The sequence below is a fragment of the Ctenocephalides felis genome, unplaced genomic scaffold (assembly GCF_003426905.1).
Source record: "Ctenocephalides felis isolate EL2017-DRISC unplaced genomic scaffold, ASM342690v1 CF-g0.4_SCAFFOLD_00845, whole genome shotgun sequence".
NCBI lineage: Eukaryota > Metazoa > Arthropoda > Insecta > Siphonaptera > Pulicidae > Ctenocephalides > Ctenocephalides felis.
In genome coordinates this window covers 88175911-88199435 of record NW_020536999.1, presented here as the reverse complement: position 1 = coordinate 88199435, position 23525 = coordinate 88175911, and the positions used below count along the sequence as shown (strand labels likewise).

At 31.2% G+C, this 23525-nt stretch overlaps 4 protein-coding genes across 4 annotated transcripts; 2 read left to right on the top strand and 2 right to left on the bottom strand.

The window, feature by feature from the left end:
• Positions 1-1978: 1978 nt before the first annotated feature.
• On the bottom strand, positions 1979-4784 carry LOC113364265 (UDP-glucuronosyltransferase 2B17-like). Its single transcript, XM_026606752.1, has 6 exons — positions 4758-4784; positions 4316-4674; positions 4009-4231; positions 3839-3951; positions 2733-2839; positions 1979-2373 (listed from the first exon to the last, which is right to left on the bottom strand). The coding sequence occupies exons 2-6, from the start codon at positions 4658-4660 to the stop codon at positions 2166-2168; spliced, it is 996 nt and encodes a 331-aa protein (XP_026462537.1). The 5' UTR covers positions 4661-4674; positions 4758-4784; the 3' UTR covers positions 1979-2165.
• Positions 4785-12424: 7640 nt separating this feature from the next.
• On the bottom strand, positions 12425-13627 carry LOC113362857 (zinc finger protein 501-like). Its single transcript, XM_026605354.1, has one exon. It carries the CDS (start codon positions 13625-13627, stop codon positions 12425-12427), a length of 1203 nt encoding a protein of 400 aa, XP_026461139.1.
• Positions 13628-17588: 3961 nt separating this feature from the next.
• On the top strand, positions 17589-18785 carry LOC113371419 (zinc finger protein 525-like). Its single transcript, XM_026612050.1, has one exon. It carries the CDS (start codon positions 17649-17651, stop codon positions 18702-18704), a length of 1056 nt encoding a protein of 351 aa, XP_026467835.1. The 5' UTR covers positions 17589-17648; the 3' UTR covers positions 18705-18785.
• A 1849-nt stretch (positions 18786-20634) lies between these two features.
• On the top strand, positions 20635-21793 carry LOC113371411 (zinc finger protein 239-like). The gene has a single exon (XM_026612043.1). It carries the CDS (start codon positions 20691-20693, stop codon positions 21774-21776), a length of 1086 nt encoding a protein of 361 aa, XP_026467828.1. The 5' UTR covers positions 20635-20690; the 3' UTR covers positions 21777-21793.
• Positions 21794-23525: the final 1732 nt, after the last annotated feature.

Below are 23525 nucleotides of genomic sequence, written 5' to 3'. Positions count from 1 at the left end.
ATTTGATGTCAATATAATGTTTTATTTGAGTTTAAAAATCAGGCATTACATAAAAAAGTAGTATGATAGTTTTGAGAATTTATTAAAAATCCATACGTTTCGGCTAACATCATAGCCTTCATTCTGTGGAAAAACTTGTCAATTACAATAATTAAACTAAGTAAATAATTTGTAACAGTTTAAGAAAAAATAATAAAAATCATAAATTAATCCAAATATACTTACAATTTGGTATCCTTAATTAATGAAACACTATTGTGTCTTCGTATTAAGATGTGCACTTTTGTAAAATCTATATATTTTGGCATCACAACAAAACACAAATAAACATGTATAATATTTATTAATTAATCGAGAGTGTGTAATATTTGAATATATAAATATATTTGTCTTAAAAGTTTGCACATGTGTTCGACAAATTGTGATAATGGCAATAACTATGGACATTTAGTTTTTTTTTTTTTAATTTTTACACGCTTTCCCAAAACCGGATTTAGTTGATTTTAATGATTAATAAAACATCCGATTTCTATTGATGGGGAGACATTAGTTTTCGGTAAGAGCAGGCCCAGTCGTTTTATATATACGGGGCAAAAATAGCCAATTTTTGAGGAAATTTGTTTCGTTCAGAGATGTCAAGTGGTTACTTTTATTTAGTACCTTGTCTCTTTGTAATTGGATAAACAATCCTTCAAAAAACCTAGAAATCTGCTGAACTAGTGTTTCTCGAAGTGTAGGATTTTAGGGTTAAAAAAATCTTTGTTATGGTTTAAATTGTTTCTATGGTCTGTAATCATTGTTTTAAATTGTTTTTGTGTTATATAGGCGTTTGCTCAGATTTTGGCTTATTTCGCCTATGTAAATAAGTTTGCAATCTGTACATTTTATTTGTTAAATTAAGCGACTGATTCTTCCGCATGATAGAGAAATGTTATGGCAAAGCCATGTTACGCTCTAACATCCATACATTATGGTACTGAATCATACTGAATAGTGTCAAAATATCATGTATTTACTGTGCATTCTGGCATTTTAAGCAGCGAAACTCGTATGTTATGAACCTGGGTCAGGAAGACCCCGTTATCTAAGATCGTTTTTTCACATTTGTGCGGTTTGTAGGTTATGTTTTCTATCTGATAACTTGAAAAGTTTGCATAGCAACCTTGTGGCGTTTGTCAATATTTAGGAAAGATGTTCATAACATGGCCTTGTCATAACATTTATCTGTTACGCGGCAGAATCGGTCCCTAAGTTTCTGAGGCGGTCTAAATTAAATTTGTTTAGACTTCAGCAAAAATGTAGTTATGGATGCGGCTTTGTACTTGTCTGAATGTCTTTGTATTTCATCGTTTATTGTGTTCATATCGGCGTCTTTATCTTCAACTAATTGGATAGTACTTAAGGGCTTTCTTACATTCTTTTGTATTTGTTTTGGCATCTTTGAATTTTTATCACGTTTGGTTTGGAAACTGATCTTCCATGGTTGTATACCGTAGGTCCAAATTGGCTTAATAATAGATTTGTACCAGTAAATGAAAAAGTATAATAGAGGGAAAAAACTATTTGTTCAAAATTAAATTTAAATAACAATCTTGAATCACTAATTGATCATTTTAATTGAGAATTTATTTTTGTAACTTCTAAAGCATTCGATCAATATAAATGATGTGTGAAACTAATATTTTGAAAATTTAATATTCTCCGACATTGTCATTTACCACAAATCCATTAAATCTTCTGTAGCTTGAAACCATTCGATTAATATTGATAAGGTAAGAGACAAATTTGGTCTAAATTAATTTATCTACAACATTGGGTAACAACATAAGACTCTAGAGCAACTCGGTATACCTTAAAACTCGGTCTAAGAAAAGATCACGTGGTAATTAAGCTGAAATATCCTTCACAGCATAACCTCAAAACAGAACTATCAAAAGGTGTAAATAAATAAAAAACACTTCAAATAGAGTCTTATATTAATATTTATTCATTTTTTCATTGCGTCTTCTTCATCACTCCATTACCAACTCCATAAGCCCTCTTGGCAGTCCCATTGGAAGCCCCCTTGGTCCCATTCATCAGCTTCATCTCTCTCAATTCCTTCGCACAACTAACGAAAGTCTCCGGCTTCTTCACAAGAATCCTTCTAATTACATAACCTAAAACTAAAACGGCCCCATAAGTCCTCCGAGCCACACCAGAAGCACGTCCCACATGAAGAGCACAAGGGGGCTCATGTCTCTGGCTTTGGATCTTAGATGGCGCGTTCCTTTATGTCGCATCGAGTACTCGCACCACCATACTGCTTCGTCCAAGGGGGCCATCGGGCGGTCGCGGAATCTTTTGGAGCGGAGGGTCATGTTGTCTTGGTAACTGGAAGGAAAAGATCAGGTAGTTGATTGTTGATGTGTTGGTATGAATGGTAAGGGGATATGTTCATAGTGAATGAATAGATAGTGAAATAAATATTTTGTTGTGCTGGTCGAAATGGTCTGACCAGCTCGTTAAAATTTGATATATTTTATCTAAAAAAAATATCTCTAGTTGATTATTCTCTGTTTTATTCAAAAAGCAAATTATATACTTTGGTAAGCCAGTGTTACTAACCCTTTGTTAGTAAGTATATAGGTATACGAGATTTTTGGTAATTTTGTATTCACCAGTGCTTACCAACTCTTAGCAATTAAGCACAACTAAAAAAGATAAAAAAAAAGTATGACAGTGTTACCAACCTTTGGTTATTCAACATACGTCCCAATTTATCTACAATTTCTTCTTCGGTGACAGATATGATGAGTATTTGTTCAGCAACGCCGGCGTCTACTGCTTTTTTAGCATTCTGAAATAAAAGAAAATGATAATTGAAATAAAATTTTGATCTGTATAAAGCCTAAATAAATAAACAAGTTTTTGCCAAGAAATCCTATTTGTTTTTTCGATGTTTCTGAAGAGATTGACACCAAAATTTGCCCAAAACCCTACTGCAGTTTCTTTGACGTGAAAACTTCATATTCATCTTATATATATATAAAAATATATATGTCGGGTTTTTCTTCCTAGATATATCTCCAGAACGCACGAACCGATTTTGACAATTTTGCATTCGTTGGAAAGGTCACGGCCCCGCAAGGTTTATATCTAAGAAAATTAGTGGTGCATTGCATCATGCCCTAATGCAAATTGCTGGAACTTCACGCATCGTAATTAAAAATTCGAGTAAAGACATTGGTGAGAATAATCAGAATTATGTCTGGTTAAGTCAACGAGCAATTCTTGCCGCAAACAATAGTTATGTACACGCACTGAATTTCACCATTCAATCGAAAATTGCGGGCGATTTGGTGACATACCAATGATTCCGACTGGTCCTCCGTTTGACTTTAAACGATTGCAATTTCCAGTTCGCCTTGCGTTCGCAATAACAATTTATCCCGCCAATCGCTTAGTATTTGCGGGATAAATTTCAAATAGATTGTTTATAAAATCATTGTTTTTCAAATGGGCAGTTATACATTGCCTGTTCACGAGTTGGAAAACCATCCGCTTTGTTTGTGTTAACGTTAGACCAAAAAACAAAAAATGTGGTTTACCAAAAAGCACTTCAATGAAACGGATAATTTGCGGATTCACTTTCATTTACTTAGAGAAGTTCAACTAAAAAACACTTCATTTTTGTAATCGAAATAAATTCATTACTGTTGTATAATAAAATCAAATTTTTCCTTCTCAAATATAAAACAAACAAATTTCTTCATCTTTCTCACGAAACCATCTGGTGGCGAAACGGAGTTCGTCGGGTTTGCTAGTTATTTTATAAATTTCTTTTTTTTCACCTTACCGTAAATTGATCAGCGAAAAAAGGAATCCCCAACAAGGGCACCCCGTGCCAAGTAGCCTCCTGTGTGCTCAAAAGACCACAATGGGACATAAACAGAACCGTTTTGGGATGACCTGGATGAAAAGAGAACCTCAGGTTAAATTATCTATAACAATTCAGTATTATTTTACCCAAAACGTCGTTCTGGGATGCCCATTTGGTGACCATAACGTTTTTGGAGACTTTCAAATCAGTTCTATCGATTTTCCATAAAAAGTGGTAGTCTGGGAATTTGGCCAGAGCTCTCACGAACATCTGGACTTTTTCTTCACCCATCATGTTGCTCCTCACGTTGGTTCCTAGACTGAAGTAGACTACTCCCTTTTTGGCGCCGTTGAAAAAGTTGTTGATGTTCTAAAGTAATCGATAATTGACATATTTAATAAATATGTCATTCCTAAACAATAAAAATGATATTTATCATAATGATACCCTCACCTCTGGTAGTTTCTTTGGTTCCTTAACCTGCAACCCCCCAACTTGGATAACATTAGGCAACAGCAACTCCGGCAAATCCATTCCTGAATGACTATTAACCAGCACCAGGTCAATCTCTCTCTCCAAATCTCCAATAAAGGGAAGATCTTGTCCAAAAACCTCTCTGGCCATTGGATCCAAAATGTTCATGGTCCTCCTTCTGTTCCTATAATCCATGAAGTAGTAGAAAAGATTCAGAGACCTCTGCCAGAAGGACATGTCTCCAGAGAAGTCCGTGGAGTAGTAGGGGATTAGGGATGGGACTTGGGGATTTCCGAGGATGTCGTAGGTGTTTGGGGGTGTCATGAAGGGGCTTATACCTGGTGAAAGAAATTTGATTGTTGTATTGGATTTTTGAAACTAGGTTGTGCTAAAATGAGCCACTGGTGTCAATTTTTCTTACCAATAATGGGTGGGTAATTAAATTTATGTGCAAAACCAAAATATCCGGCAAACCAGTATATTCAAAAAGAATCAGATCAAATTTGAAGTCACTCGGATAATCCATCAGCTGTTGGAAACCTTTGTTTTCGAAACGATTTTAAATAACATCACAAAATAGTTGGTCAGCATCTCCATTCCTCCCAAGACAGTTTTTGCTTGGAATTTCTCAGGGTCTACACTGAGGAACACCTTTTCGACCTCTTCGTAGACCCCTTCCATAAGGATGTAATTGAGGTTAGGTGTAGGTGGGTCGTCTACGTCTACACTGAGAGCTGTCACGTTGTAACCTGCCATGGCGAGGGATGACATTATCGAACGGTTCCTGGGGAAAGAATGAAGTTTTAATTGGATTATACTTTTTGCCTTTTTTATTGCAGCTGTTGGAAACCTTTGTTTTCGAAACGATTTTAAATAACATCACAAAATAGTTGGTCAGCATCTCCATTCCTCCAAGACAGACAGTTTTTGCTTGAATTTCTCAGGGTCTACACTGAGGAACACCTTTTCGACCTCTTCGTAGACCCCTTCCATAAGGATGTAATTGAGGTTAGTGTAGGTGGGTCGTCTACGTCTACACTGAGAGCTGTCACGTTGTAACCTGCCATGGCGAGGGATGACATTATCGAACGGTTCCTGGGGAAAGAAATGAAGTTTTAATTGGATTATACTTTTTGCCTTTTTTATTGATAAAATCGTATTATACTTCTCAAGACCTTTCAAACGATACCCCACATGCCATGAAAATTTTATGTAAATATTTTGAAGTAAAACTTCTTTAGATTCGTTTACTATAAGTGCAATAAAAGTATAAATGGTGATACTTATCACATTTTTATTGATAAAATCGTATTATAATTTTCAAGACCTTTCAAACGATACCCCACATGCCGTGAAAATATTATGTAAATATTTTAAAGAGAACTTCTTTAGACTCGTTTGCTATAAGTGCAATGAAAGTATAAATTTTTATACTTATCACATTTTATTGATCAAATCGTATCATACTTTTCAAGATTTTTCAAACGATACCCCACAAATTTTATGTAAATATTTTGAAGAGAAAGGGTATGGGCGCATTGCCATATAGAATCGGCCCCACCCTGGTATTTAAATAATTTATACGCCATTTTATAGGTCTAAATGATAAAAACCGATATACCAATTTTCAACTTTCTATCTCATCTTATGGCCGAGATATCATTGAAAATATGTGAAGTGGCCCCTTTTTTCAAACTCACTTTTAGACGTAACCATAAAAGATATCGAAAAAAAATTTACGTGGTTCTATTCATATTGGCTTAGGCCACATTATGTAGAACATCGATGCCAAATAAAAAATTATTATTAGCTGAAAAAGATAAAATAATTTTCAATTGATGTTTTCCGGTAGTGCGTTTAGTTGGACCACCTCTAATTAGCTTATTCGAAAGATTATTGTTTTTTTCTTTAGTACTGAAAATATTGTTCAAATCAATTTGGTGGAACACATTGGAAAATTGAAAAAAGCGGAGCTAATACACCCGCGCGTAACGCTAATATACCCTGCAATTGCATAGAGTTCGTTCGAACGCAAAGCTGTGCGCGATGCGCCCGAAACGATTTCTAAGAAATTTGAATGTGACAATATTTATTATATAGTTATATGTATTCATATGAAATAATGATATAATGAAACATTGTAATTTCAACAAACCCAAGAAACATTTCTTTTTTTGAATGATAATTGCAACATTGTAATTATAAAGCCTTATTGTGGCCTATCTTTATCAGTACTACTCAATACTACAATACAAAAAGAAATATGACAAATGGTAATCTGAAATTCTTTGCTTTTTGTTATTTAAAATTTTTCAAAAATTATTCGCCATTTGATGCGGAAACTTTCTATATAGTACTTCAGGAATTTACAAAAATTAATACTGAAAGTATTCTAATAATCATTTTCATAACATAAAACTTTTTAGTTAATTCATTTAAAAAATTACATTATTTTTATGTTTGTATTTTTTATGTGGCTTATTTAGTATAGTGACAATTTTTATGTGGTTTATTTATATAGTGACAATTTAATTTAATTTAATTTCAGTGTATATATAAAATATATTTTAGTGATTTAGTTGATTTAGTGATTTAGTTAGTTAAGATTTAGTTAACATAGTAGAACTAATAATGTCTAAAACTTGCAAAAACTGTGATAAATATTTATTCAAAATGCGTAATAGAACGAAAATCATTCTAACCGAGGATGATGAACAGTTGTATAGTAGTTCAATAGGAAAAATAATTAAAATTGGTGATGTTTTGTGTTCCACTTGTAGACTAATTCCTTATAGAGGAGAAGCAAGCACAGACAATATTAATGATTTATCGCATAGTAGTACTGAAAACAAATGTGTTAGTGATTCTTGCAGTGAATATGAATGTAATATACCTCAGAAAACTGATTTATCCGTGGATCTTTGTCTCAATCGAGTTGCATCGACGCATAGACATTGTTCTATTTGCAGTAATAAATCCGACCTAATTACAATTCCTCTAGAAGCCAGGATTCACGCATTTGTAAAAGTCAGAATATATATACCGCTTGGAAATCGTGCATGCAATAAGCATTTTTTTGGAAAAAATTTTTATGAAGAAGATATACGACAGTTACGTATTTATTCAAACACTAGTCTCGTCCCTCAGAAGGAAATATCAATATTTTTAAACGCTTTGGCAGATACAAGTGTTTCATTATTTAAGCAGATAGATAATTTATCTATATCGTCTGAGCAAATAAAAATATTAACAGGTTTTAATCTAGAAGTAATTGCAGAAATAAGTAAAATGCTTAGATCAATGAAAAATAGTAATAATCGAAACATATTCCAAGCATTAGTTATTTTTTTGTTCAAATTAAAGACGGGAAATTCTAATCAAGTCATCGCCGGCGTTTTTAATATTTCAAAGAGACAAGTCTCTCATTATTATAAACAAATTTTAATTGGATTCGAAAAAGATATATTGGATCAAAATTTTGGATTAGAGTCTTTTACCAGAACCCAATTAATATCGGAGACATCATACAACGCACAAAAAATTCTGGGATTAACCAATGAGCAACTGGCATTAATATGTGATGGTACATATATACGACACGAAAAGAGCACAAATAATGAATATCAAAGAAAGTCATTTTCTGGCCAAAAACGGGTACCACTATGCAAACCATTTACAATTTGTACAACAAATGGTTTCATAGTTGACTTTTTAGGCCCATACCTGGCAACACAAAATGACGCCACAATCATGAAAATTATATTAAAAGATGCGCATGGCATCAGAACTTTTTTGCAACCTGATGATATTCTATTGGTAGATCGCGGTTTTCGTGATGCTTTCAACAGATATAAAATCAGCAGGATATGTGCCTCTTATGCCATGCTGCAGGGGTAGAAGAAAACAACTCACAACAGAAGAGGCGAACGAATCCAGAAGAATTACAAAACTTCGATGGGTTATTGAAGCTGTACATGGTAATATTGCGCAAAGATATCGGCTTTTACACAACACACTAAATAATAAATTATTGCCTAAAGTCCGAACATTATGTAAAATTGTAGGGTTTTACAATATATATTTTACATAGCTGATGAAGTGATCAACTATATGAATCAACGGACTATACCCAACACCTTACATGATGAAGTTATTGAAAATCGATGGACCAGACGAGCAACAACACTTCAACTTCTTCAGCCAGATCAGTTATTAGATTTTCCACATTTGAATGAACGAGAACTTAAAATATTATTCACAGGGTCATACCAGTTATCACAAGCAATATCTTACCTGGCTGAAATGCTGTCTGACCAAAATCAGCCGAAGTTATATTACGTAAAAGAACATAGGAATATAATTAGAATTGATGTCCAATCACGGCATATAAATAGGAAAAAATATAATGTTTATATTGAATATACTCCGCTTGGCACCAACTATCGAAGTATTTTAAGGTATTGCTGTAGTTGTCCCAATGGATTGAGGACTGTTGGTTGCTGTTCACATATTGCGGCTATTATATATTATATGTCATTTGCGAGGTATTTATCACGTATTATACGTCCATCAGAAATACTATCGAAAATTTTTATAATAGAGGAAACTTCGGTTGCTATTAACCACGACAGTGATGACGATTAAAATAACAAAATATAATTTTAATTGATTGATTATTTATTTATTTAGCATACCGAAGTATTGTGTAAATCATATGATACACTTGTAAATATTAAAAGGACACTAATAAATTTTTATGTCTAATATTATAATTAAAATACTTTTATTAGTTTAATTAAATTACTCACAGTGATAAATAAATGAAATTGTATTTCAGATTCAGAAATGAAAGTTCAGAATTTCTTAGAAATCGTTTCGGGCGCATCGCGCACAGCTTTGCGTTCGAACGAACTCTATGCAATTGCAGGGTATATTAGCGTTACGCGCGGGTGTATTAGCTCCGCTTTTTTCAATTTTCCAATGTGTTCCACCAAATTGATTTGAACAATATTTTCAGTACTAAAAGAAAAAACAATAATCTTTCGAATAAAGCTAATTAGAAGGTGGTCCAACTAAACGCACTACCGGAAAACATCAATTGAAAAATTATTTTATCTTTTTCAGCTAATAATAATTTTTTATTTGGCATCGATTGTTCTACATAATGTGGCCTAAGCCAATATGAATAGAACCACGTAAATTTTTTTTCGATATCTTTTATGGTTACGTCTAAAAGTGAGTTTGAAAAAAGGGGCCACTTTCACATATTTTCAATGATATCTCGGCCATAAGATGAGATAGAAAGTTGAAAATTGGTATATCGGTTTTTATCATTTAGACCTATAAAATGGCGTATAAATTATTTAAATACCAGGGTGGGGCCGATTCTATATGGCAATGCGCCCATACCCTTTCTTTAGATTCGTTTACTATAAGTGCAATAAATGTATAAATGATGATACTTATCTCCTTTTTAGTGATAATCATAATATACTTCTCAAGACCTTTCATACGATAACCCACATGCCATAAATTTTTTTTATAAATATTTTGAAGTAAAACTTCTTTAGATTCGTTTACTATAAGTTCAATGAAAGTATAAATGATGATACATATCACATTTTTATTATTAAAATTGTATTATACTTCTCAAGACCTTTCAAACGATACCCCACATGCATTGAAAATTATATTTAGATATTTTGAAGTAAAACTTCTTTAGGTTCGTTTACTATAAGTGCAATAAAAGTATGAATAGTGATACTTATTACGATTTTTATTGATAAAATTGTATTATACTTCTCAAGACCTTTCAAACGATACCCCACATTTTGAAGTAAAACTTCTTTAGATTCGTTTACTATAAATGCATAAAAGTATAAAAAGTGAAATCGTATTATACTTCTCGAGATCTTTCAAACGATATTCCATATGTCATAAATTACATTCCAATTTTTTGAAGTAAAACTTCTTTATTCCCGTTCACTTCAAATCCATAAAAAATGCAATAGAGGTGCATATTTTTGATAAATATCCGTACATTTTGTGTCTTGATCATAGTATATTTATACAAAATGTAAGAAGCTTTTGCACAGTTGTCAAAAAACTGCAGAAAATCAAAATTGTACTCCAATATTCGAATTCTATTCAAAAAGACCTTTCAAATGATACCTTACATGCTATTAAAAATCAATCTTAATTTTTTGAAGTAAAACTTCTTCAGTCCCGTTTACTACAAGTTAATAAAAAATGCAATTGTAATGTATATTTTTGATGAATATCCTTAAATTCTTGTGTGTTGATTATAGTATAATTGCACAAAAGTTTTGCACCTATTTTTTTCATGTTGAATATTCAATGTTAGAATATAATGATATGAACTTTTGCACAATTTTCCAAAAAATGCACAAAATTAAAATTGTACTCCAATATTCGAATACTATCCATAAAGACCTATCAAATGATACCCTACACGCTATTAAAACTCGATCTTAATTTTTTTAAGTAAAACTTCTTTAGTCCCGTTTACTACAAGTTCATAAAAATGCAATAAAGATGCATACTTCCGTTAAATACCCTTAAATTTTTGTATTATTTATAGTATATTTGTACAAAAGTTTTACACCATTATTTGTACAAAAGTTTACCACAAATTTTAATATTTATTGCAGAACATTTAACATTTTGATATATTTTAATAAAATGTTGGTAATATTTATCACATTTTTATTTATATAATTATTTTTTTATGAAAATTTTATTCCTCTCCTTGAGGCCTTTCAAATGATACCCAACAAGCAATTAAAAAATTTCAAAAATTTCGAAGTAAAACTTCATTAGACTTAAATTTAAAATGAACTAGGCGTAAGTAGCATTTTGCTTTAAAGCGAGAATGTAAACTTTTTTTGAATTTGTTAATAATTTTAGGACTTTTTTTTGAATATATCTTTCAAATTATCTAATTTATCTTAACATGTAGATAAATAAATTATCTACAATTCTTGTAAAGAATATAAATGTTTATTATTAGAAAATTATGATTGAATATGAGCATACATAATGCATGAAGGTACTTTTTTGTATCTTTGGAATTTATCTTTCAAATTATCTAATTTATCTTAGAACTATAGATATATCTTTTACAAATTTGTAAACAAATTTCTACATTTTTATGGGGTTTCATCAAAGAGTTTTTATATTCTGGAAATCAGTGCAGCATTTTTAAAAAAACGTCGACTAAAGACCAAATTTTGGCTCAATTACTCCAATTTTGGTGTCAAACGATTCAGAATGACTTAATAAGCAAATCGGATTATCTGGCGAAAACAAACATTCCAAAAACTAAAAAAATAAACTTAACAGCTTATTGGTTTATTTACAAAATACAATACAATCTATTTATTATCTAATTATCTTCATATCACTTTTGGGTGGATTCCATGTCACGAGATCAATTAGAAACTTCTTTATGCAAATATCTATGTTGTTTCAAGTTGCATTTTAATCTAAATGTTTTTGCACACGAGTCACACTTATAAGCACATTTGATACATTTTTTATTCTTTGGTTTTACTCTAATTTTGATGTCAAATGATTCAGAATGACTTAATAAGCAAATCGGATTATCTGACGAAAACAAACTTTCAGAAAGATAAAAAAAAACAACTCATTGGTTTATTTATAAAAAAAATTACAAAATACTATACAATCTATTTATTATCTAATTATCTCTATATCACTTTTGAGTGGATTCCACGTCACGAGATCAATTAGAAACTTCTTTATGCAAATTTCTATGTTGTTTCAAGTTGCATTTCAATGTAAATTTTTTTGCACACGAGTCACACTTATAAGCACATTTGATACATTTTTTATTCTTTGGTTTTACTCTAATTTTGATGTCAAACGATTCAGAATGACTTAATAAGCAAATCGGATTATCTGGCGAAAACAAACATTCCAAAAACTAAAAAAATAAACTTAACAGCTTATTGGTTTATTTACAAAAAATTTTTACAAAATACAATACAATCTATTTATTATCTAATTATCTTCATATCACTTTTGAGTGGATTCCATGTCACAAGATCAATTAGAAACTTCTTTATGCAAATTTCTATGTTGTTTCAAGTTGCATTTCAATGTAAAGGTTTTTACACATGAGTCACACTTATAAGCACGCTTTTTAGTGTGAACCACTAAATGGAATTTGAAGTCCCTGAATTGTACGAAGACTTTTTTACAAATCTTGCATTTATATTCTCGTTTATGCTGATGATCTTTGTGGGAAATCCCTTCTTGTTTGTTCATATGTGTACGCATGTGGTATTTTAAATCAGGAGCACGAATAAATCTTTTATTACACAACCCACATTTATACAAGCGTTCCTTAATGTGGGTGCTGATGTGGTATTGTAAATAACACAGTCGCACAAAGGCTTTATTACAAAATTTGCATTTATGTGGTCGTTCTCCATTGTGGACACAAGCTTTGTGTTCGTTTAAAGCATTTTGTACCATAAATGTTTTATCACATACATCACAAACATAAGGACGTTCACCAGAGTGACTGCGCATGTGTCTTTTTAGTGCACCGGTTTGTATGAATGCTTTATCACATAAACTGCATTTGTGTGGCCGGTCCCCGGTGTGTATGGCTATGTGGGATTTTAAGTTCCCGAGTTGCACAAAGGCTTTATTGCATATATTGCACTTATGAGGGCGATCTCCAGTATGACACACCAGGTGTGCTTTCAAGTTGCTTCTTTTAGAAAAGGTTTTATCGCAGATTTTACATCTATGTTGAGAGGCTTCTGTGTGAACTGCGCTGTGAGTCTTTAAGTGTCTCATTTGTTTGAACCTCTGATTACATATTTTGCATGTGAGTAAATGCTCTTTTGTGTGCATACGTATGTGCCGGTTTAAATTACTTTTTACATTGAAGGTTTTGTTGCAAGTTTTGCACACGTAAGACCTTTCACCGGTATGGATTTTAAGATGTCTTTGTAAGTTTTGTCGATTGAGAAATGTCTTCGAGCAATATGTACATGTGCTGTGTTTTTCGTGGAAGAGCATGTGTTTTTTTAAATTATGTGGGAGTTTGAAGGTTTTGTTACATAAACCACATTTAAGGGAATCTGATACATCCTGTTTTTCTATCGTTACTTGTGAATTCAAACATTTTTGATCATTTTCAGTCTTTATAGTACTAAAGCCATCATCTTCATCTTGAATCTCTTCAATTGTATATTCTTCAGGTTCTAATTTGATTTTTATGGTTTCATCAGACATTTTTAAATATTATACATCAAATTTAATAAATATCAATGATACGCATTACATAACTTTTAATAATTAAAATAAATAATAAATATATTCAAAACAAACACAAGTTTGACGTTTGTTTTGACAAGTGAAGCATAGAGACTTCTTTTGCATTTAAAAAGATGGTAGATGTCTCGTCTATATTTATAACTAGTTGGTATTGGTATTTTGCCTTGAGGCAAGTTACATGAACTTACCGATATGTGTAAATAATCGACTTAATCAATAAAAAATAAATTAATTTGCAAGTGATTAAAAGTATTCCTAGTGGATTTGTGTTTTTATTACACATAATTGAAAACGAACGAACACGTCAACTCGTAGTATTTTCTAAGAGGAAATTTTCAAAAACTAACAGATTTTTTAATTGAACCAGTTTCTGTAGGACTTTGATGGTTTAGTATGTTCATTTAGAGACCATGTACTCTATCGTTATACCAAGTGAATCGTGTAATTTTAATTTTAACAAACCTCAAAACAACTACTCATTTTCTCAAACTTTGGTGAATTTATACCCAGTAAGCACGTGACGTTGCAGCAATATTCTATATAAATCCCTGCCAACATCCCCGCTGTGGCAATAAACCAATGTGGTGTAGATGTTAAAAATATATCACGAGATCGATATCACCTTATGATAATAAACCATCATCGTGGCGACATTCGTTTAAAATTGCAATCGTGACATGCCGATCAACCGTCTTCGTATGTTTTTTTTTTTATTATTATTATTTATTTGAATAAAAATATAAATTTTATACATCTCAGGCAGACCGTAATGTCTGGTATGAGAGATTGTACTAAATATTTATACAAAATATATATATATATATATATATATATATATATATATTAGGTTGTCAAATATCTCCCTTCCGCTTTTTTGCTCTTGGTTTATAATACAAAAAGGCGGAAGGGAGATATTTGACAACCTAATATATATATATATATATATATATATATATATATATATATGTATATATATATCGTACTATATATATACTACATCTAATGTATATAAAAATGTTCAGTTTTCAATTGTAATACACACACATGTATAAAAAACAAACAAATATATATGTATATGATATATATGTACAACTAGTTGAAAACGAATTTTTGTAATTATAAATCTCATCAGACTATATTTTAAATTTTTCTTTTTTTAAATTCTGCGATTATTATTTTAACTATTTTAAAATTTCCATTTTATTAATACAGTTAATGTTAACTATAAAGCATTTGAACCTAAGCTGAAGCAATAAAATTTATCTGAAAAAAAAAAAAAATAATATAAAAACATTTTATCTATATACATTTATTAATATTGGTCAATATAAAACAATTTTAATAATAACAGTTGTTTGATCTAAAAATATAAAATATAAAAAAAAAATGTGATTCGAAAATATATTATAAATTAGAATGAATGATCGGTACTGAAACAAGCATGTTATTGAGAAAATATGGTATATTCAAACATTTTTTTCTTATATTCTGAGCAGATATTGTTTTTTTATCTTCTTGATTTTGATGATTTTGATATATACATATATCAAAAACTCTCGAGTCACAAGGTTCCAAAAACAATGGATTCATATCCTTTATTATGAAACATACAATTTTATTCATGTCACAAATTTCTTGAATTAGTAATAATTTGCCATCTGTATCCATACAGAGATTGTTTGGTTTTCTATTAGAAATAAAGAAATCCTTTAAAAAAACTTTTACTTGACCTGTTCTCTCATACTTTATGCTTGGGTAACTCTGTTTGCTTGTGGTCACGCTTCCAAGCAACTTCTCTTCGGCCATTCTATTAACAAGCTGGTGAAGAGGCTTCGGTGAATTCTGTAGCTTGCTCTGAATTTTTTTAAAATAGCTTTCGAACGGAAAGCAGCTAAACCTGTCCAAGCAGCATTGAAATGTCATGACATCATTTGCAAGATGTACCAAATTATGTGTATTATAGGTCATCCTGCCAGCTCCATATAATTTAGAATACTCATTGACAAATGCAGTAAGGAACTTCTTGGCAATATCATTTTTTTCAACGCAGGTTTCAGGATTGCATAAAATTCTAATACGCAAGCTGAATTTCAAAAAGTTCAGGTAATTATCCTTCTTCAATGCAGGCTGCAAAACTACTGGTCCCAAATATAACAAAAATAATCTGAACTCTGTTGCTTTCCAGTGGTTGAACTCGTTCAGTGGTCTAGGCAGTCTAGAAAATTTCTCAAACTTTGATGAATTTTATAAAATTAAACTTGTCGTAAGGCCGTAATATTTCAGCAAGTTCTATAAGACCATGATATATATCGCCAAAAAAGTTCCATAGAAATCGGTTTATTTTTTTTTTTTCAACAGTTAATTACAAGAAAACGGCTCTATAGATTTTCACCTAAAACTAATCAGTATCATTCCCAACTAATATCTTTGAAACAGTTTTTGATTTTTTAAAATCGATTCGGTAGTTTGAGCTTAAATGTGGACCACAAGTTTAACACTTTTTTCCAATTTTCAATGGAACGGCTCGATCGATCGTCGCACAAAACTGATAATCGACAGTCCTCCTTGAGACACTTCAAATGGTTTTTAAATTTCTGAAATCGGTTCAGGCGTTTTTGAGCAATCGTCGATGAAAGTTTTAATTTTGACAAATGCCAAAAAAACGATACTAATCTTTGCAAACTTTGAAGAATTTTTAAAATTAAACAACTTATCGTAGGGCCGTAATATTTTAGTATGATCTATAAGACTATGATATCTACCGTCAAAACATCATAATAAAAACCGTCGAAATTTTTTTTAACACTTTATTACAAGAAAACGGCCCGGCCGATCTTGACCAAAAACTAATCAGCACAATCCCCAACCGATATATTTCGAACAGTTTTTGAATTTTCAAAATTGATTAAGAATTGCGGGTTAAAACAAGGACGATTTTTTTTTACTTTTCTGTGATTTACAAAGAAACGGCTTGGCTGATCGTCGCGCAAATTCGCTAAACGCTAGTCCTCATCGAGATACATCGAATGGCTTTTAAATTTTTTATATCGGTGCAGCCGTTTTTGAGAAAACGCCGATTTACGGCAACAAATCTGTTCACATACGCATACACACATACTTTTTCCAAATTTGGTTTCATTTGATTCAGAATGACTTGAAATGTCGAGAAAACATAAAATTAGCGAATCGGATTTTTTATGAAAACATAAACTTCTCTTTGGAGAAGTTAAAAAGCAAATTTCTAAAAAAAAGTTTCTTTTTTTTCAAACATTCCAAGATTCTTAAAAACCTAATTTTTTCAAAGTTTTTAAAGATATTAAAACTTGAATTACAATAGGGAAGTTCCAGAAATTTGCCTTAAGGCACGATGCCATGCAGTACTGGTTTATCAGGTTTGTTGCGGCCCAGTGCCTTTGCTTTGTACATTCTTAAATTTTGGCCTAAAGCAGCGATGTCCAACCTAAATTACTCTTTGGGCCATAATTTAGGAATATAAAAGGCACTGGGCCGCAAAAAATCTGGAAAACTAGTGGTGCATGGCATTGCGCCTTAAAGCAATTTGATGGAACTTCTCGTACCGTAATTCCAAACTTTTAAAAGCTTTAATATTTTTGAAAACTATGAAAAAAATAGATTTTTGAGAATCTTGAAATTATTGAAAAAAATGGACTTTTTTTTTGTATTTTAAAACTGTTTGAATATTGTTTTTTTTTGTCAAAATGGCCCTAAAGAGTAATTTGGGTTGAACTGTTATCTTCCGCCACCATTTGGGTACAGCTAGTCTTTTTTAAAATATACTCTATGCTTTCATTGTCAACTTCATGTCAACTTACATGTCAAACGACTAACCTCTTCATTATTTTGTAAAAAAAAAGCGTTATAGTTGAATTTACTATTTTATTTAAAGTATATGCATAAAATAAGTTGATAGAATACCCAATTGATAATTACTGAATGTACATACTGAATACAACTAAAAATGTCGGAAGAAACAATTATGTCTATGAATGATCAGACAATTAAGATTGAACCGCCAGAATATTCAATAGAAGACATTAAGTGCGAAATTGATGATGAATTTAATTATATAGATGGTATTGTTAAGTCTGAATCGTATTTTGAGGATGATAAAACGTCTCTGGATAAATTTATGAATTCTGAGGTGACCATAGAGGAAGAAGTCAAACAGGAGGTAATTGTGACACCAGTTTATAATTGTGACATTTGTAATAGAACATTTTTAGAATCGCTTCACTTAGAACAGCATATGATCGAACACATGCGCAGTCATAGCAAAGAGTACCCTGATGCAAGTAAAATTTGCAATAAGACCCTCAATCTATTAAAAGGGTTTAAATGTGAAATATGTTGTCGAGTTTATAGCAGGTCATATTATTTAAAGCAACACTTGCTTATTCATGCCAGTGGGAAACCTTTCAAATGTGAAATATGCAGTAAATCATTCACTCAATCATATAGTCTGAAACGTCACAAGCAGATTCATAGTGGGAAACGCCCCCACAAATGCAAAATATGCAATAAAACATTTGCACAATTGTTTAATCTGAAAACACACATAAACATTCATTCTGGAGTGCGTCTTTATAAATGCGAAACATGTGATAAAGAATTCCATTCGACAAGTGGTTTAGCAACACATAGACGAATACATACTGGAGAACGACCCTACAAATGCAAACTATGCAATAAGTCATTTAGACAATCAGTAACTCTGAAAAGACACATGCTCATACATTCCGGAGTTCGTTGTCATAAATGTGAAATATGCAGTAAATCATTTACGTTCCTATATTCTCTAAAATCACACTGTCTTATTCATACTGGAGAACGTCCACACAAATGCGAAATATGCAATAAGACATTCACACAGTTAGGTACTCTGAAAGCTCACATGGGCATTCATTATGAAAGACTTTTTTATAAATGTGAAATATGCAATAAGAAATATACTCGAGCGCACAATTTGAGAAAGCACATGGCTGTTCATAATGAAAAACCAGATGAAAATCAATGAAATATTAATTAGCTGAAACCAACTCTGTGTGTAAAATAGTTTGATTTTATTTTTATTGTAAATTGTATTACTATAATACAAATATCAGACATGTAAATACATTGATATAAATATTTTCTGTCTATAAGTTAAAAATATTTGATTCTTGAACCTTTTTATCCTTCTCTATTGTATGTTGTCATACTTTGTGTATGATTAATGCAAATATTCTTTAAATTTCCCTAAGGTAAGCTATAGTAATGGATCGAAAATCGAAAATGAAAATTTTTGCATATCTTCACGTTCCAGAGGTTTTTGAACAATTTGGCATACTTGACAAAAAATGGATGTGTGCGTGTGTGTGTATGCATGGATACAATTTTTTGGGAACACGGATCAACCGATTTGAATGGTTCAAAGAACATCCAATTCCTATTGATAGGGAGGTGTGCTGATTAGTTTTTGTAATTCATTACTGTTGTAAAATAAAATCAAGTTTTTCCTTTTCAAATATAAAACAAACTAGCTGTAAGTGGAATTCTGTCTTGAGGCAATTATGGCATCGTGCCTTAAGGCAAATTGCTGGAACTTCCCGTTGAATACTGGTATTTTGAATACTGTGTATGTATGTATGGATACAAATTTCCAGTCACGTTTTCGGGCGCACAGATCAACCGATTTGAATGGTTAAAAAAATATTCGATTCCTATTGATAAGGAGATGTGATGATTAGTTTTTGGCAAAGGCAGGTCCAGTCATTACGGAGATAAAGAGCAAAGAGAGCAGAAAATAGAAATGGAGTTTTTGACAGAACGAATCATCCGATTTGTATGATTCAAAAAACATTCAGTTCGTAATGACGGGAAAAAGTGGTTATTAGTTTTAGTGGCAAAGGTTAGGCGTAGCGGTTTCGGAGATACAGAGCTAAATGTTAGAAAAATGGCAGTTTTTGAGAGAACTAAGTGTCCGATTTAAATCATTCAAAGAACTTTCTGCTTGTTTCAACAAAATAATTGCTTTTGGAAAAAAAAATTTTGTTTCTAATTTTTTTTTTCAAAAAATATTTTTGTAATTTATTTTGGATTAAAAATTCAAAAAATTGCCTAGGCTAAGCACAGTCTAAGCGCCACTCTGGTACAAATGTTTAACCAAGTTCATTTAGACTGTTCATGTACCAGGAGCACTTTTCCAATTTTGTGAAAACTAATGAAAAATGTGAAAATGCCGCCAAGCTAAGCACAGTATAATGAAAATGTCGCACAGAATTATTTGCAAATGCATTTAGACTGTGACTGTACGGGAGCACTTTTTCAATTTTGTGTAAATTAAGGCAACTATTTTTTTGAAATTGAATTCGAAATGAATTGACGATTGTTAATGTTCTGGAGATAAATTGATTTATGATTTACATTTAATTTGCTCAGATTAACAAGCAAAAATAATGAAAGTTACAGTATTTGTAATAATATATTTGAAAACGTTTAAAATTTCTCAAATATTTCATTACGGTACGGGAAGTTCCAGTAGTTAGCCTTAAGGTACGGTGCCATACACCACTAGTTTGCTTTTATTTTATATTAAATCATCATACTACGGATATCATTTTAATGTAAATTCTATTCTTTCTACTCTTATTTATTTAAATTTATGTTATTATTTATTATCATTGCTAGATGTTAAATCATTAAACAGTTGTAATAAATAATGTAAGAAAAAAAAAAGTTAACAGGTGAAGCCATTTTCTTATCTTTGGGTGAAGCATAGAGCATTGTTTTGAATTTAAAAAGATGATAAATGTCCCATCTTTTTAGAAAACGTACTCTATGCTTTCGTTGTAAACCTAAACGTCAAGCGACTAACCTCTTCATTATTTTGTACAAAAAAACGCGTTGTAGTTGAATTCATTATTTTATTTAATGTATTTGGTTAAAATAATTTAGTATCATAGACAACTGTTAATTTACATAATATTTATTTTTATGTACCCAGTGAAAAATAAATATAAAGATGTCTGAAGGAATAATTATATCTCTGAATGATCAGACAATTAAAACTGAGCCACCAGAATATTCAATAGAAGACATTAAACGTGAAACTGATGATGAATTTAATTATGTCGATGGTATTGTTAAGTCTGAATCCTGTTTTGAGGATGATAAAACGTCTCTGGAAAGATTTATGAATTCCGAGGTGATGATAGAGGAAGAAGTCAAACAGGAGGTAATTGTGACACCAGTTTATAATTGTGACATTTGTAATAGAACTTTTTCAGAATCGCTTCACTTAGAACAGCATATGATCGAACACATGGAACAATTAAAAGGGTTTAAATGTGAAATATGTTCTAGAGTTTATAGCAGGTCATATTATTTGAAGCAACACATGCATACTCATACCAGAGATAAACCTTTTAAATGTGAAATATGCAGTAAATCATTCATAGTATTATCTGCACTAAAAACACACTTGGTTATTCATAGTGGGGAACGCCCGCACGAATGCGAAATATGCAATAGAACATTCACTCAATCGTTTAATCTGAAACGTCACATGCAGATTCATAGTGGTGAACGCCCCTATAATTGCATAAAATGCAATAAAACATTTGCCCAGTGGTTTAATCTGAAAGCACACATGCACATTCATTCTGAAGAGCGTCATTATAAATGCGAAATATGTGATAAAGCATTCCATTCATCACGTGCTTTAACAAAACATAGACAAATACATACTGGAGACCGCCTCTACAAATGCGAAAAGTGCAATAAGACATTTACACAATTAGGAAATCTGAAAACTCACATGCGCATTCATTCTGAAGAGCGTCCTTACGAATGTGAAATATGCAGTAAAGCATTCCGTACATCAAGTGATTTAAAAATACATAGTCGTATACATACTGGAGAATGCCCCTACCAATGCAAAATATGTTATAAGACATTCCGACAATCATGTAATCTAAAAAAACACATGCAAATTCATTCTAGTGAGCATCCTTATGAATGTGAGATATGCAATATGAAATATACTCAGGCGCACAATTTGAGAAAGCACATGGCTGTTCATAATGAAAAACCAGATGAAAATCAATAAAATATTAATTAGCTGAAACCAACTCTGTAAGTGCAGTTGTTTGAAACATCTTTGAAAACTTGTTTTTGTTGCATTGTAAATGTTATTGCTATTATACAAATATTAGTCACAAAAATACATTGATATGAATATATTCTGCTTATGTATTAAAATTATTTGATCTTTGAACCTTTATATCCTTCTTTATTGCTTCATTGTATCTTATATCATACTCTGTGTACGATTGATTAAAATTCCCTTCCATTTTCACCACTTATTGAAATTACAATTTTAATTAAACTTCCAAAAGATTGCAGTAAAAGTCTGACTGCTATCATATAGTGATATCACACCATAGTATGTTCACCTTGGAATTCGAGATGCCCAGCTGTAAGTCTGAAAATGCTTGTATATTGACATCCTAAAAGTTGTCTCAAAACCTACATATGGTAGGGTAATAATTAATAGTCCAGTTATTATAGTAAGTTCACCTCGGAATTCGAGATACCCAGCTATAAGTATGTAAATACTTGTATATTGACACTAAAAGTTGTCTCAAAACCTACATATGGTGGGATAATAATTAATAGTCCAGTCATTATAGTAAGTTCACTTCGGTATTCGAGATACCCAGCTGTAAGTCTGTAAATACTTGTATATTGACACTAAAAAGTTGTCTCAAAACCTACATATGGTAGGGTGCACTTACTCTATGTTGCGTACACTTCAGTACACAAAAACCGTAGACAGAGACGCGGCGCTTACGCGCTTCGATATTGCTTCTCTATGCATTTAAAGCAGTGCGATTGCTTTGAAAAATAGTTCAAAATTTCCAAAATATTTCAAAATAAAAAAACATTCAAAATTTTCTTTCAAAGTTAAAAAAAAATATCTTTTTAAAAAAAATTAATTTATGGTATTATATGTTCCAGCAATTTGCCTTAAGGCACGATGCCATATACCACTAGTTAATTTTTTTTTAATGACTATTATCTAATAATCATAGAATTAAGAACGTTCGTTTTTTTAAAAAAAAGAGTGTGCGTAAGTTCTACACGCTATTGAAGTAAAACTTATTTGCTACTGTACAAAGTAGCAAATTTAAGTTAAGAAAAAATAAATACATTATATAACAATTTTGAATATTTTTTATTAGTAATATGGTAACACTCTTGATGCACACATTTATTATTGTCAACTATTAAACACATTTATATAATGATAAATTATAAATTATATATTACAGCATTAAAAATATCTAAATTATTTAAAAACATTAATGTAATTAAAGTCATATTTCAAATATAACATGATCAGTTTGTCATTAATTTTCATTTATAAATGAACCTTCATTAGAGAAATGAAGTAATTGCTGATTGATAAATTCTATAATATTCGTTCACACAGTGGATTATATTAAACAACGCCTAAATAAATATTGTTTTCGCAACTTCATTCATCATGTAATAATTGTGTTTGAAGAACTTCATGTAATTAAAATTTACATACATTCATTGACTGATTGTATTTTTTTTACTTTTTCGCTGGCGATATAATCTCATTATTTTGAACAGCTGTAATATCTGTCTTGCCTAAAAAATATTTTCCATTTTAATAACTTCAAAGATTTATAGAAACTACGAAAAATATAAAAATCATTTCAATAAACTTATGTTTCATACACGGCGCAAATGCTGCATTTGTTTTATTATTTTCATTATAATTATTTACGGGAGACAGGATGAAATATTCTTCTGATACAGGCATTTT

Bases quoted from the DNA above. Each gene is read 5' to 3' on its own strand.
- LOC113364265 (XM_026606752.1), bottom strand. From the start codon at position 4,660: ATGACACCCCCAAACACCTACGACATCCTCGGAAATCCCCAAGTCCCA. The intron at 4,232-4,315 runs GTGAGGGTATCA...CGATTACTTTAG, and splicing joins AACCAAAGAAACTACCAGAG to AACATCAACAACTTTTTCAA. The intron at 3,952-4,008 runs GTAAAATAATAC...CTTTTCATCCAG, and splicing joins ATCCCAGAACGACGTTTTGG to GTCATCCCAAAACGGTTCTG.
- LOC113362857 (XM_026605354.1), bottom strand. From the start codon at position 13,627: ATGTCTGATGAAACCATAAAAATCAAATTAGAACCTGAAGAATATACA.
- LOC113371411 (XM_026612043.1), top strand. From the start codon at position 20,691: ATGTCTGAAGGAATAATTATATCTCTGAATGATCAGACAATTAAAACT.
- LOC113371419 (XM_026612050.1), top strand. From the start codon at position 17,649: ATGTCGGAAGAAACAATTATGTCTATGAATGATCAGACAATTAAGATT.